The 15,000-nt window shown below is 42.0% G+C and overlaps 1 protein-coding gene across 1 annotated transcript in view; it reads left to right on the top strand.

The window, feature by feature from the left end:
* Window positions 1-15,000, top strand: part of LOC135531044 (adhesion G protein-coupled receptor E2-like) — an 84,272-nt gene that overhangs the window by 1,781 nt on the left and 67,491 nt on the right. Inside the window, exon 2 of the mRNA XM_064959184.1 lies at window positions 2,425-2,661. Coding sequence (XP_064815256.1) covers window positions 2,425-2,661 — 237 coding nt within the window. The remainder of the gene's footprint in view (window positions 1-2,424; window positions 2,662-15,000) is intronic.

Here is a 15,000-nt window from a genome sequence, read left to right as displayed (position 1 = left end):
TTATGGATGTAGTTCTATCTTCAGTTAGTTATGTTATAGATGTAGTACTATGTTCAGGTAGTTGTGTTATGGATGTAGTTCTATGTTCAGGTAGTTGTGTTATGGATGTTATGGATGTAGTACTATGTTCAGGTAGTTATGTTATGGATGTTATAGATGTAGTTCTATGTTCAGGTAATTATGTTATGGATGTAGTTCTATGTTCAGGTAGTTGTGTTATGGATGTTATGGATGTAGTACTATGTTCAGGGTATGTTCTGTTATTTATTACTGTCAGAATACCACTGTTTCCAGGAAGCAACACAGTTGCACCATTGACACCAGTTGGCTATTTGGAGAGTCCCTGAATGAGTCAGAGCTGGGTTCAAATACTACTCGATATATATTGCAAACAGTTAATCTGGGCTTTATTGAGTTTGCCTGGAGTAATTGAACCAATAGAATAGTGTCTATCTACTGAGCTACACTTCCTAACCTCCTGCCCAATGTATGACCATATTAGAGACACATATTTCAGACAGACAGACAGGCAGGCAGACAGACAGGCAGACAGACAGTCAATTAGTACTCAATAAGTACTCAACCCCTTTGAAATGTCAAGCCTAAATAAGTTCAGGACTAAGAATGTGCTAAAACAAGTCACATAATAATTTGGAAGGACTCACTCTGTGTTTATGTGTGTGTGTGTGTGTGTGTGTGTGTGTGTGTGTGTGTGTGTGTGTGTGTGTGTGTGTGTGTGTGTGTGTGTGTGTGTGTGTGTGTGTTTATGTGTGTGTGTGTGTGTGTGTGTGTGTGTGTGTGTGTGTGTGTGTGTGTGTGTGTGTTTATGTGTGTGTGTGTGTGTGTGTGTGTTTATGTGTGTGTGTGTGTGTGTGTGTGTGTGTGTGTGTGTGTGTTTATGTGTGTGTGTGTGTGTGTGTTTATGTGTGTGTGTGTGTGTGTGTGTGTGTGTGTGTGTGTGTGTGTGTGTGTGTGTGTGTGTGTGTGTGTGTGTGTGTGTGTGTGTGTGTGTGTGTGTGTGTGTGTGTGTGTGTGTGTGTGTTGAAGTGAAAAGCTGAAATGTCTTAATAATTTGGAAGGACTCACTCTGTGTTCAGTGATAGTGATATCTTTACATGTTACAAGGACTCACTCTGTGTTCAGTGATAGTGATATCTTTACATGTTACAAGGACTCACTCTGTGTTCAGTGATAGTGATATCTTTACATGTTACATGGACTCACTCTGTGTTCAGTGATAGTGATATCTTTACATGTTACAAGGACTCACTCTGTGTTCAGTGATAGTGATATCTTTACATCTTACAAGGACTCACTCTGTGTTCAGTGATAGTGATATCTTTACATGTTACAAGAACTCACTCTGTGTTCAGTGATAGTGATATCTTTACATGTTACAAGGACTCACTCTGTGTTCAGTGAGGGGTGAGAGAGGGGGAGTGATAGTGATATATATACATTATCATGATGATGTGCTAGAGACACTTTTCTTCTTAGAAGTCCAATATCTTGACAACTTTACTGCTGAAATGCAAAACATAATGAAACAAATACCAAAATATAGTTTTTGAGTGATATTCCCATTGACGTTTAGTAACCTTGTTATAATATCTCTGTCTTCTCTACTATACATCAGTTTAGTAACCTTGTTATAATATCTCTGTCTTCTCTACTATACATCAGTTTAGTAACCTTGTTATAATATCTCTGTCTTCTCTACTATACATCAGTTTAGTAACCTAGTTATAATATCTCTGTCTTCTCTCCTATACATCAGTTTAGTAACCTAGTTATAATATCTCTGTCTTCTCTACTATACATCAGTTTAGTAACCTAGCTATAATATCTCTGTCTTCTCTCCTAAACTTCAGTTTAGTAACCTTCCTAAAGTTGCAATGTGGAGAATGTGTATTTTCCTAGTGATTATACCCATGTGCTTATAATGCACTAGCCTATGGAACAGAGTGCAATTTGGGATGAACAAATTGTAAAAAAAAATACAATAATAATTGCATCCCAACGAGGTCCAGAGTGCTGTGGTGTTGACAGAGATGGGAATGACGCTAACCCGAGGCTGGGCTAGTAGGAAACTGGTTGAATAACTCTCTCTGTCTCTTTGTCTCTTTGTCTCTTTGTCTCTCTTTCTCTGTGTCTCTGTGTCTCTGTGTCTCTGTGTCTCTCTCTGTCTCTCTGTGTCTCTCTCTGTCTCTCTCTGTCTCTCTCTGTCTCTCTCTGTCTCTCTGTCTCTCTGTCTCTCTCTGTCTCTCTCTGTCTCTCTCTGTGTCTCTCTGTCTCTCTCTGTCTCTCTGTCTCTCTCTGTCTCTCTCTGTCTCTCTCTGTCTCTCTCTGTCTCTCTCTGTCTCTCCGTCTCTCCGTCTCTCTCGGTCTCTCTGTCTCTCTCTGTCTCTCTGTGCTTCCTCACAGGTCTTCATTTTACTCTTCTGGGGAACCAAGAGGCCAAAGATTGTGGCCGGGGCTTCAAAGCCAAAGGGAGACAACAATGTGATGATATAGATGAGTGTAAAGAGTTGGACAGTACCCCACCCTGTGGAAGTAAAGCCACGTGTTTAAACACACAGGGAAGCTTCTACTGTCAATGTCAACCTGGGTTCAAATCCACAACGACTGGCGACTTTACTCCTTTCACTGGGAAGTGTAGCGGTGAGTATTCAATTGTCTGTGTGTGTGTGTGTGTGTGTGTGTGTGTGTGTGTGTGTGTGTGTGTGTGTGTGTGTGTGTGTGTGTGTGTGTGTGTGTGTGTGTGTGTGTGTGTGTGTGTGTGTGTGTGTGTGTAGGGAGGGGTGATCATGATATTATTCTATGTGTAGGTGGGGAGGGAGGTGATAATGATATTATTCTATTTGTAGGTGGGGAGGGGTGGATAATGATATTATTCTATGTGTAGGTGGGGAGGGGGTGATAATGATATTATTCTATGTGTAGGTGGGGGGTGATAATGATATTATTCTATGTGTAGGTGGGGGGGTTGATAATGATATTATTCTATGTGAAGGTGGGCAGGGGAGGGGGATATTATTCTATGTGTAGGTGGGAGGGTGGATAATGATATTATTCTATGAGTAGGTGGGGGGGTTGATAATGATATTATTCTATGTGTAGGTGGGGGGATGATAATGATTTTATTCTATGTGTAGGTGGGAAGGGGGGGTAATTAAATTATTCTATGCATATATGGGGAGGGGTGGATAATGATATTATTCTATGTATAGATGGGGAGGGGGGATAATGATATTATTCTATGTGTAGGTGGGGAGGGGTGTGATAATGATATTATTCTATGTATAGATTGGGAGGGGGGATAATGATATTATTCTATGTGTAGGTAGGGAGGGGGTGATAATGATATTATTCTAAGTGTTGGTGGGGAGGGGTGGATAATGATATTATTCTATGTGTAGGTGGGGAGGGGGAGGATAATGATATTATTCTATGTGTAGGTGGGGAGGGGGGATAATGATATTATTCAATGTGTAGGTGGGGAGGGGTGGATAATGATATTATTCTACGTGTAGGTGGGGAGGGGGAGGATAATGATATTATTCTATTTGTAGGTGGGAAGGGGGATAATGATATTATTCTATGTGTAGGTGGGGAGGGGTGTGATAATGATATTATTCTATGTGTAGGAGGGGAGGGGGATAATGATATTATTCTATGTGTAGGTGGGGAGGGGAGGATAATGATATTATTCTATGTGTAGGTGGGGAGGGGGGATAATGATATTATTCTAAGTGTTGGTGGGGAGGGGTGGATAATGATATTATTCTATGTGTAGGTGGGGAGGGGTGATAATGATATTATTCTATGTGTAGGAGGGGGAGGGGGATAATGATATTATTCTATGTGTAGGAGGGGGGGGGGATAATGATATTATTCTATGTGTAGGTGGGGAGGGGAGGATAATGATATTATTCTATGTGTAGGTGGGGAGGGGGGATAATGATATTATTCTATGTGTAGGTGGGGAGGGGTGTGATAATGATATTATTCTATGTGTAGGAGGGGAGGGGGATAATGATATTATTCTATGTGTAGGTGGGGAGGGGAGGATAATGATATTATTCTATGTGTAGGTGGGGAGGGGGATAATGATATTATTCTATGTGAAGGAGGGGAGGGGTGTGATAATGATATTATTCTATGTATAGATGGGGAGGGGGGAGGATAATGATATTATTCTATTTGTAGGTGGGAAGGGGGGATAATGATATTATTCTATGTGTAGGTGGGGGGGGGGATAATGATATTATTCTATGTGTAGGTGGGGGGGGGGGATAATGATATTATTATATGTGTAGGAGGGGAGGGGGGATAATGATATTATTCTATGTGTAGGTGGGGAGGGGTGGATAATGATATTATTCTATGTGTAGGAGGGGAGGGGGGATAATGATATTATTCTATGTGTAGGTGGGGAGGGGAGGATAATGATATTATTCTATGTGTAGGTGGGGAGGGGGGATAATGATATTATTCTATGTGAAGGTGGGGAGGGGTGTGATAATGATATTATTCTATGTATAGATTGGGAGGGGGGAGGATAATGATATTATTCTATTTGTAGGTGGGAAGGGGGGATAATGATATTATTCTATGTGTAGGTGGGGAGGGGGGATAATGATATTATTCTATGTGTAGGTGGGGAGGGGAGGATAATGATATTATTCTATGTGTAGGTGGGGAGGGGGGATAATGATATTATTCTATGTGAAGGTGGGGAGGGGTGTGATAATGATATTATTCTATGTATAGATTGGGAGGGGGAGGATAATGATATTATTCTATTTGTAGGTGGGAAGGGGGGATAATGATATTATTCTATGTGTAGGTGGGGAGGGGGGATAATGATATTATTCTATGTGTAGGTGGGGAGGGGAGGATAATGATATTATTCTATGTGTAGGTGGGGAGGGGGGATAATGATATTATTCTATGTATAGATTGGGAGGGGGGAGGATAATGATATTATTCTATTTGTAGGTGGGGGGTGATAATGATATTATTCTATGTGTAGGTGGGGGGGTTGATAATGATATTATTCTATGTGAAGGTGGGCAGGGGAGGGGGATATTATTCTATGTGTAGGTGGGAGGGTGGATAATGATATTATTCTATGAGTAGGTGGGGGGGTTGATAATGATATTATTCTATGTGTAGGTGGGGGGGATGATAATGATTTTATTCTATGTGTAGGTGGGAAGGGGGGGTAATTAAATTATTCTATGCATATATGGGGAGGGGTGGATAATGATATTATTCTATGTATAGATGGGGAGGGGGGATAATGATATTATTCTATGTGTAGGTGGGGAGGGGTGTGATAATGATATTATTCTATGTATAGATGGGGAGGGGGGATAATGACATTATTCTATGTGTAGGTAGGGAGGGGGGTGATAATGATATTATTCTAAGTGTTGGTGGGGAGGGGTGGATAATGATATTATTCTATGTGTAGGTGGGGAGGGGGGAGGATAATGATATTATTCTATGTGTAGGTGGGGAGGGGGGATAATGATATTATTCAATGTGTAGGTGGGGAGGGGTGGATAATGATATTATTCTATGTGTAGGTGGGGAGGGGGGAGGATAATGATATTATTCTATTTGTAGGTGGGAAGGGGGGATAATGATATTATTCTATGTGTAGGTGGGGAGGGGTGTGATAATGATATTATTCTATGTGTAGGAGGGGAGGGGGGATAATGATATTATTCTATGTGTAGGTGGGGAGGGGAGGATAATGATATTATTCTATGTGTAGGTGGGGAGGGGTGATAATGATATTATTCTATGTGTAGGAGGGGAGGGGGGATAATGATATTATTCTATGTGTAGGAGGGGAGGGGGGATAATGATATTATTCTATGTGTAGGTGGGTAGGGGAGGATAATGATATTATTCTATGTGTAGGTGGGGAGGGGGGATAATGATATTATTCTATGTGTAGGTGGGGAGGGGTGTGATAATGATATTATTCTATGTGTAGGAGGGGAGGGGGGATAATGATATTATTCTATGTGTAGGTGGGGAGGGGAGGATAATGATATTATTCTATGTGTAGGTGGGGAGGGGGGATAATGATATTATTCTATGTGAAGGAGGGGAGGGGTGTGATAATGATATTATTCTATGTATAGATGGGGAGGGGGGAGGATAATGATATTATTCTATTTGTAGGTGGGAAGGGGGGATAATGATATTATTCTATGTGTAGGTGGGGGGGGGATAATGATATTATTCTATGTGTAGGTGGGGGGGGGATAATGATATTATTATATGTGTAGGAGGGGAGGGAGGATAATGATATTATTCTATGTGTAGGTGGGGAGGGGTGGATCATGATATTATTCTATGTGTAGGAGGGGAGGGGGGATAATGATATTATTCTATGTGTAGGTGGGGAGGGGTGGATAATGATATTATTCTATGTGTAGGTGGGGAGGGGGGTGGATAATTATATTATTCTATTTGTAGGTGGGAAGGGGGGATAATGATATTATTCTATGTGTAGGTGGGGAGGGGGGATAATGATATTATTCTATGTGTAGGTGGGGAGGGGTGGATAATGATATTATTCTATGTGTAGGTGGGGAGGGGTGGATAATGATATTATTCTATGTGTAGGTGGGGAGGGGTGGATAATGATATTATTCTATGTTTAGGAGGGGAGGGGGGATAATGATATTATTCTATGTGTAGGTGGGGAGGGGTGGATAATGATATTATTCTATGTGTAGGTGGGGAGGGGGGTGGATAATTATATTATTCTATTTGTAGGTGGGAAGGGGGGATAATGATATTATTCTATGTGTAGGTGGGGGGGCGGGATAATGATATTATTATATGTGTAGGTGGGGAGGGAGGATAATGATATTATTATATGTGTAGGTGGGGAGGGGGGATAATGATATTATTATATGTGTAGGTGGGGAGGGGTGGATAATGATATTATTCTATGTGTAGGTGGGGGGGATAATGATATTATTCTATGTGTAGGAGGGGAGGGGGGATAATGATATTATTCTATGTGTAGGTGGGGAGGGGAGGATAATGATATTATTCTATGTGTAGGTGGGGAGGGGGATAATGATATTATTCTATGTGAAGGTGGGGAGGGGTGTGATAATGATATTATTCTATGTATAGATTGGGAGGGGGGAGGATAATGATATTATTCTATTTGTAGGTGGGAAGGGGGGATAATGATATTATTCTATGTGTAGGTGGGGAGGGGGATAATGATATTATTCTATGTGTAGGTGGGGAGGGGAGGATAATGATATTATTCTATGTGTAGGTGGGGAGGGGGGATAATGATATTATTCTATGTGAAGGTGGGGAGGGGTGTGATAATGATATTATTCTATGTATAGATTGGGAGGGGGGAGGATAATGATATTATTCTATTTGTAGGTGGGAAGGGGGATAATGATATTATTCTATGTGTAGGTGGGGGGGGGATAATGATATTATTCTATGTGTAGGAGGGGAGGGGGGAGGATAATGATATTATTATATGTATAGGTGGGGAGGGGGGATAATGATATTATTCTATTTGTAGGTGGGGGGGGGATAATGATATTATTCTATGTGTAGGAGGGGAGGGGGGATAATGATATTATTCTATGTGTAGGAGGGGAGGGGGGATAATGATATTATTCTATGTGTAGGTGGGGAGGGGTGGATAATGATATTATTCTATGTGTAGGTGGGGAGGGGGGATAATGATATTATTCTATGTGTAGGTGGGGAGGGGAGGATAATGATATTATTCTATGTGTAGGTGGGAAGGGGTGATAATGATATTATTCTATGTGTAGGTGGGAAGGGGTGATAATGATATTATTCTATGTGTAGGTGGGGAGGGGGATAATGATATTATTCTATGTGTAGGTGGGGAGGGGGTGGATAATGATATTATTCTATGTGTAGGTGGGGAGGGGGGTGATAATGATATTATTCTATGTGTAGGTGGGAAGGGGGGATAATGATATTATTCTATGTGTAGGTGGGGTGGGGGGTGGATAATTTTATTATTCTATTTGTAGGTGGGAAGGGGGATAATGATATTATTCTATGTGTAGGTGGGGAGGGGGGTGGATAATGAGGATAATGATATTATTCTATGTGTAGGTGGGGAGGGGTGATAATGATATTATTCTATGTGTAGGTGGGAAGGGGGGATAATGATATTATTCTATGTGAAGGTGGGGAGGGGTGTGATAATGATATTATTCTATGTATAGATTGGGAGGGGGGAGGATAATGATATTATTCTATTTGTAGGTGGGAAGGGGGGATAATGATATTATTCTATTTGTAGGTGGGAAGGGGGATAATGATATTATTCTATGTGTAGGTGGGGAGGGGGGTGGATAATGATATTATTCTATGTGTAGGTGGGGAGGGGTGATAATGATATTATTCTATTTGTAGGTGGGAAGGGGGATAATGATATTATTCTATGTGTAGGTGGGGAGGGGGGTGGATAATGATATTATTCTATGTGTAGGTGGGGAGGGGTGATAATGATATTATTCTATGTGTAGGTGGGAAGGGGGGATAATGATATTATTCTATGTGAAGGTGGGGAGGGTGTGATAATGATATTATTCTATGTATAGATTGGGAGGGGGGAGGATAATGATATTATTCTATTTGTAGGTGGGAAGGGGGGATAATGATATTATTCTATGTGTAGGTGGGGGGGGATAATGATATTATTCTATGTGTAGGAGGGGAGGGGGAGGATAATGATATTATTCTATGTATAGGTGGGGAGGGGGATAATGATATTATTCTATTTGTAGGTGGGGGGGATAATGATTTTATTCTATGTGTAGGAGGGGAGGGGGATCATGATATTATTCTATGTGTAGGAGGGGAGGGGGATAATGATATTATTCTATGTGTAGGTGGGGAGGGGTGGATAATGATATTATTCTATGTGTAGGTGGGGAGGGGGATAATGATATTATTCTATGTGTAGGTGGGGAGGGGAGGATAATGATATTATTCTATGTGTAGGTGGGAAGGGGTGATAATGATATTATTCTATGTGTAGGTGGGAAGGGGTGATAATGATATTATTCTATGTGTAGGTGGGGAGGGGGGATAATGATATTATTCTATGTGTAGGTGGGGAGGGGGGTGGATAATGATATTATTCTATGTGTAGGTGGGGAGGGGGGTGATAATGATATTATTCTATGTGTAGGTGGGAAGGGGGGATAATGATATTATTCTATGTGTAGGTGGGGTGGGGGGTGGATAATTTTATTATTCTATTTGTAGGTGGGAAGGGGGATAATGATATTATTCTATGTGTAGGTGGGGAGGGGGGTGGATAATGATATTATTCTATGTGTAGGTGGGGAGGGGTGATAATGATATTATTCTATGTGTAGGTGGGAAGGGGGGATAATGATATTATTCTATGTGTAGGTGGGGTGGGGGGTGGATAATTATATTATTCTATGTGTAGGTGGGAAGGGGGATAATGATATTATTCTATGTGTAGGTGGGGAGGGGGGATAATGATATTATTCTATGTGTAGGTGGGGAGGGGTGATAATGATATTATTCTATGTGTAGGTGGGAAGGGGGGATAATGATATTATTCTATGTGTAGGTGGGGAGGGGAGGATAATGATATTATTCTATGTGTAGGTGGGGAGGGGGTGAGAATGATATTATTCTATGTGTAGGTGGGGAGGGGGATAATGATATTATTCTATGTGTAGGTGGGGGGGGGGAGGATAATTATATTATTCTATGTGTAGGTGGGGAGGGGGGTGATAATGATATTATTCTATTTGTAGGTGGGGAGGGGAGGATAATGATATTATTCTATGTGTAGGTGGGGAGGGGGGTGATAATGATATTATTCTATGTGTAGTTGGGGAGGGGTGATAATGATATTATTCTATGTGTAGGTGGGGAGGGGGGAGGATAATGATATTATTCTATTTGTAGGTGGGGAGGGGAGGATAATGATATTATTCTATGTGTAGGTGGGGAGGGGGGTGATAATGATATTATTCTATGTGTAGGTGGGGAGCGGTGATAATGATATTATTCTATGTGTAGGTGGGGAGGGGAGGATAATGATATTATTCTATGTGTAGGTGGGGAGGGGGGTGATAATGATATTATTCTATGTGTAGGTGGGGAGGGGGGATAATGATATTATTCTATGTGTAGGTGGGGGGGAGGATAATTATATTATTCTATGTGTAGGTGGGGGGGGTAATTATTTAATTCTATGTGTAGGTGGGGAGGGGAGGGGGATATTATTCTATGTGTAGGTGGGGGGTGATAATGATATTATTCTATGTGTAGGTGGGGGGGTTGATAATGATATTATTCTATGTGTAGGTGGGAGGGTGGATAATGATATTATTCTATGTGTAGGTGGGAGGGGGGATAATGATATTATTCTATGTGTAGGTGGGGGGGTTGATAATGATATTATTCTATGTGTAGGTGGGGGGGATGATAATGATTTTATTCTATGTGTAGGTGCGGAGGGGTGATAATGATATTATTCTATGTGTAGGTGGGGAGGGGGGATAATTAAATTATTCTATGCATATATGGGGAGTTGTGGATAATGATATTATTCTATGTATAGATGGGGAGGGGGGTGATAATGATATTATTCTATGTGTAGGTGGGGAGGGGGGATAATGATATTATTCTATGTGTAGGTGGGGAGGGGTGTGATAATGATATTATTCTATGTGTAGGTAGGGAGGGGGGTGATAATGATATTATTCTATGTGTAGGTGGGGAGGGGGGATAATGATATTATTCTATGTGTAGGTGTGGTGGGGAGGATAATGATATTATTCTATGTTTAGGTGGGGAGGGGGGATAAGGATATCATTCTATATGTAGGTGGGGTGGGGAGGATAATGATATTATTCTATGTTTAGGTGGGGAGGGGGGATAAGGATATCATTCTATATGTAGGTGGGGAGGGGGTGGATAATGATATTATTCTATGTGTAGGAGGGGAGGGGGGATAATGATATTATTCTATGTGTAGGTGGGGAGGGGTGATAATGATATGATTCTATGTGTAGGTGGGGAGGGGAGGATAATGATATTATTCTATGTGTAGGTGGGGAGGGGGGTGGATAATGATATTATTCTATGTGTATGTGGGGAGGGGAGGGGGATATTATTCTATGTGTAGGTGGGGGGTTGATAATGATATTATTCTATGTGTAGGTGGGGGGTTGATAATGATATTATTCTATGTGTAGGTGGGCAAGGGAGGGGGATATTATTCTATGTGTAGGTGGGGGGAGGATAATGATATTATTCTATGTGTAGGTGGGGGTTGATAATGATATTATTCTATGTGTAGGTGGGCAGGGGAGGGGGATATTATTCTATGTGTAGGTGGGAGGGTGGATAATGATATTATTCTATGTGTAGGTGGGGGGGTTGATAATGATATTATTCTATGTGTAGGTGGGAGGGTGGATAATGATATTATTCTATGTGTAGGTGGGGGGGATGATAATGATATTATTCTATGTGTAGGTGGGGGGGTTGATAATGATATTATTCTATGTGTAGGTGGGGGGGATGATCATGATATTATTCTATGTGTAGGTGGGGAGGGGGGATAATGATATTATTCTATGAGTAGGTGGGAAGGGGGGATAATTAAATTATTCTATGCATATATGGGGAGGGGTGGATAATGATATTATTCTATGTGTAGGTGGGGAGTGGGGTGGATAATTATATTATTATATGTGTAGGTGGAGAGGGGGGTGGATAATGATATTATTCTATGTGTAGGTGGGGAGGGGTGGATAATGATATTATTCTATGTGTAGGTGGGGAGGGGTGATAATGATATTATTCTATGTGTAGGTGGGGAGGGGGTGGATAATTATATTATTCTATGTGTAGGTGGGGAGGGGGGAGGATAATGATATTATTCTATTTGTAGGTGGGGAGGGGGGAGGATAATGATATTATTCTATGTGTAGGTGGGGAGGGGGGATAATGATATTATTCTATGTGTAGGTGGGGAGGGGAGGATAATGATATTATTCTATGTGTAGGTGGGGAGGGGGTGATAATGATATTATTCTATGTGTAGGTGGGGAGGGAGGATAATGATATTATTCTATGTGTAGGTGGAGAGGGGTGGATAATGATATTATTCTATGTGTAGGTGGGGAGGGAGGATAATGATATTATTCTATGTGTAGGTGGAGAGGGGTGGATAATGATATTATTCTATGTGTAGGTGGAGAGGGGTGGATAATGATATTATTATATGTGTAGGTGGGGAGGGAGGATAATGATATTATTCTATGTGTAGGTGGAGAGGGGTGGATACTGATATTATTCTATGTGTAGGAGGGGAGGGGGGGATAATGATATTATTCTATGTGTAGGTGGGGAGGGGGGATAATGATATTATTCTATGTGTAGGTGGGAGGGGGGATAATGATATTATTATATGTGTAGGTGGGGGGTGATAATGATATTATTCTATGTGTAGGTGGGGAGGGGAGATAATGATATTATTATATGTGTAGGTGGAGAGGGGGGAGGATAATGATATTATTCCAAGTGTAGGTGGGGAGGGGTGGATAATGATATTATTCTATGTGTAGGTGGGGAGGGGGGATAATGATATTATTCTATGTGTAGGTGGGGAGGGGTGAGGATAATGATATTATTCCAAGTGTAGGTGGGGAGGGGTGGATAATGATATTATTCTATGTGTAGGTGGGGAGGGGGGATAATGATATTATTCTATGTGTAGGTGGGGAGGGGTGGATAATGATATTATTCTATGTGTAGGTGGGGAGGGGGGAGGATAATGATATTATTCCAAGTGTAGGTGGGGAGGGGTGGATAATGATATTATTCTATGTGTAGGTGGGGAGGGGGGATAAAGATATTATTCTATGTGTAGGTGGGGAGGGGTGAGGATAATGATATTATTCTATGTGTAGGTGGGGAGGGGTGATAATGATATTATTCTATGTGTAGGTGGGGAGGGGTGAGGATAATGATATTATTCTATGTGTAGGTGGGGAGGGGTGATAATGATATTATTCTATGTGTAGGTGGGGAGGGGTGATAATGATATTATTCTCTAAAAATGGTGTCATTGTGATTTGATGAATTTATGTATCAGAAACAGCAACAGCGTGTGTGAGGCTCGGGTCTCAGTTCAGCTTGTTTTTGCAAAATCTTCTCTGTTCTGTGCCATATTTGTGGAGCAGTGATTCCCCAACCGCTCCCCTAGAACCCCCAGACAGTCCTCTGCTCTGATGTATCACATCACCACAGCTGATTCTAATGGTAACCTGATCATCAAGCCTTTCATTCCTTATTTCAGCTGATTCTAATGGTAACCTGATCATCAAGCCTTTCAATCCTTATTTCAGCTGATTCGAATGGTAACCTGATCATCAAGCCTTTCATTCCTTATTTCAGCTGATTCTAATGGTAACCTGATCATCAAGCCTTTCAATCCTTATTTCAGCTGATTCGAATGGTAACCTGATCATCAAGCCTTTCATTCCTTATTTCAGCTGATTCTAATGGTAACCTGATCATCAAGCCTTTCAATCCTTATTTCAGCTGATTCTAATGGTAACCTGATCATCAAGCCTTTCATTCCTTATTTCAGCTGATTCTAATGGTAACCTGATCATCAAGCCTTTCATTCCTTATTTCAGCTGATTCTAATGGTAACCTGATCATCAAGCCTTTCATTCCTTATTTCAGCTGATTCTAATGGTAACCTGATCATCAAGCCTTTCATTCCATATTTCAGCTGCTTTAGTTCTAAATTACATCAAATACGTGGACTGTCTTGAGTCACTGGAGGAGAGGTTAGTGAATCACTGGAGGAGAGGTTAGGGAGGCACTGGAGGAGAGGTTAGGGAGTCACTGGAGGAGAGATTAGGGAGTCACTGGAGGAGAAGTTAGTGAATCACTGAAGGAGAGGTTAGGGAATCACTGGAGGAGAGGTTAGGGAGTCACTGGAGGAGGAGTTAGGGAGTCACTGGAGGAGGAGTTAGGGAGTCACTGGAGGAGGAGTTAGGGAGTCACTGGAGGAGAGGTTAGGGAATCACTGGAGGAGAGGTTAGGGAATCACTGGAGGAGAGGTTAGGGAGTCACTGGAGAAGAGATTAGGGAGTCACTGGAGGAGGAGTTAGGGAGTCACTGGAGGAGGAGTTAGGGAGTCACTGGAGGAGAAGTTAGGGAGTCACTGGAGGAGAACTTAGGGAGTCACTGGAGGAAATGTTAGGGAATCACTGGAGGAGAGGTTAGGGAGTCACCGGAGGAGAGGTTAGGGAATCACTGGAGGAGAGATTAGGGAATCACTGGAGGAGAGGTTAGGGAATCACTGGAGGAGAGGTTAGGGAGTCACTGGAGAAGAGATTAGGGAGTCACTGGAGGAGGAGTTAGGGAGTCACTGGAGGAGAAGTTCGGGAGTCACTGGAGGAAAGGTTAGGGAATCACTGGAGGAGAGGTTAGGGAGTCACCGGAGGAGAGGTTAGGGAATCACTGGAGGAGAGATTAGGGAATCACTGGAGGAGGAGTTAGGGAATCACTGGAGGAGGAGTTAGGGAGTCACTGGAGGAGAGGTTAGGGAGTCACTGGAGGAGAGGTTAGGGAATCACTGGAGGAGGAGTTAGGGAGTCACTGGAGGAGAGGTTAGGGAGTCACTGGAGGAGAGGTTAGGGAACCACTGGAGGAGAGGTTAGGGAGTCACTGGAGGAGAGATTAGGGAGTCACTGGAGGAGGAGTTAGGGAGTCACTGGAGGAGAGATTAGGGAGTCACTGGCGGAGAAGTTAGGGAGTCACTGGAGGAGAGGTTAGTGAGTCACCGGAGGAAAGGTTAGGGAATCACTGGAGGAGGAGTTAGGGAATCACTGGAGGAGAGATTAGGGAGTCACCGGAGGAGAGGTTAGGGAATCACTG

The sequence above is a fragment of the Oncorhynchus masou genome, chromosome 5 (genome assembly GCF_036934945.1).
Source record: "Oncorhynchus masou masou isolate Uvic2021 chromosome 5, UVic_Omas_1.1, whole genome shotgun sequence".
Taxonomy (NCBI): Eukaryota; Metazoa; Chordata; class Actinopteri; order Salmoniformes; family Salmonidae; genus Oncorhynchus; species Oncorhynchus masou.
The sequence above is the reverse complement of the archived record's forward strand: the minus strand, read 5'-3'. Positions and strand labels throughout refer to the sequence as shown.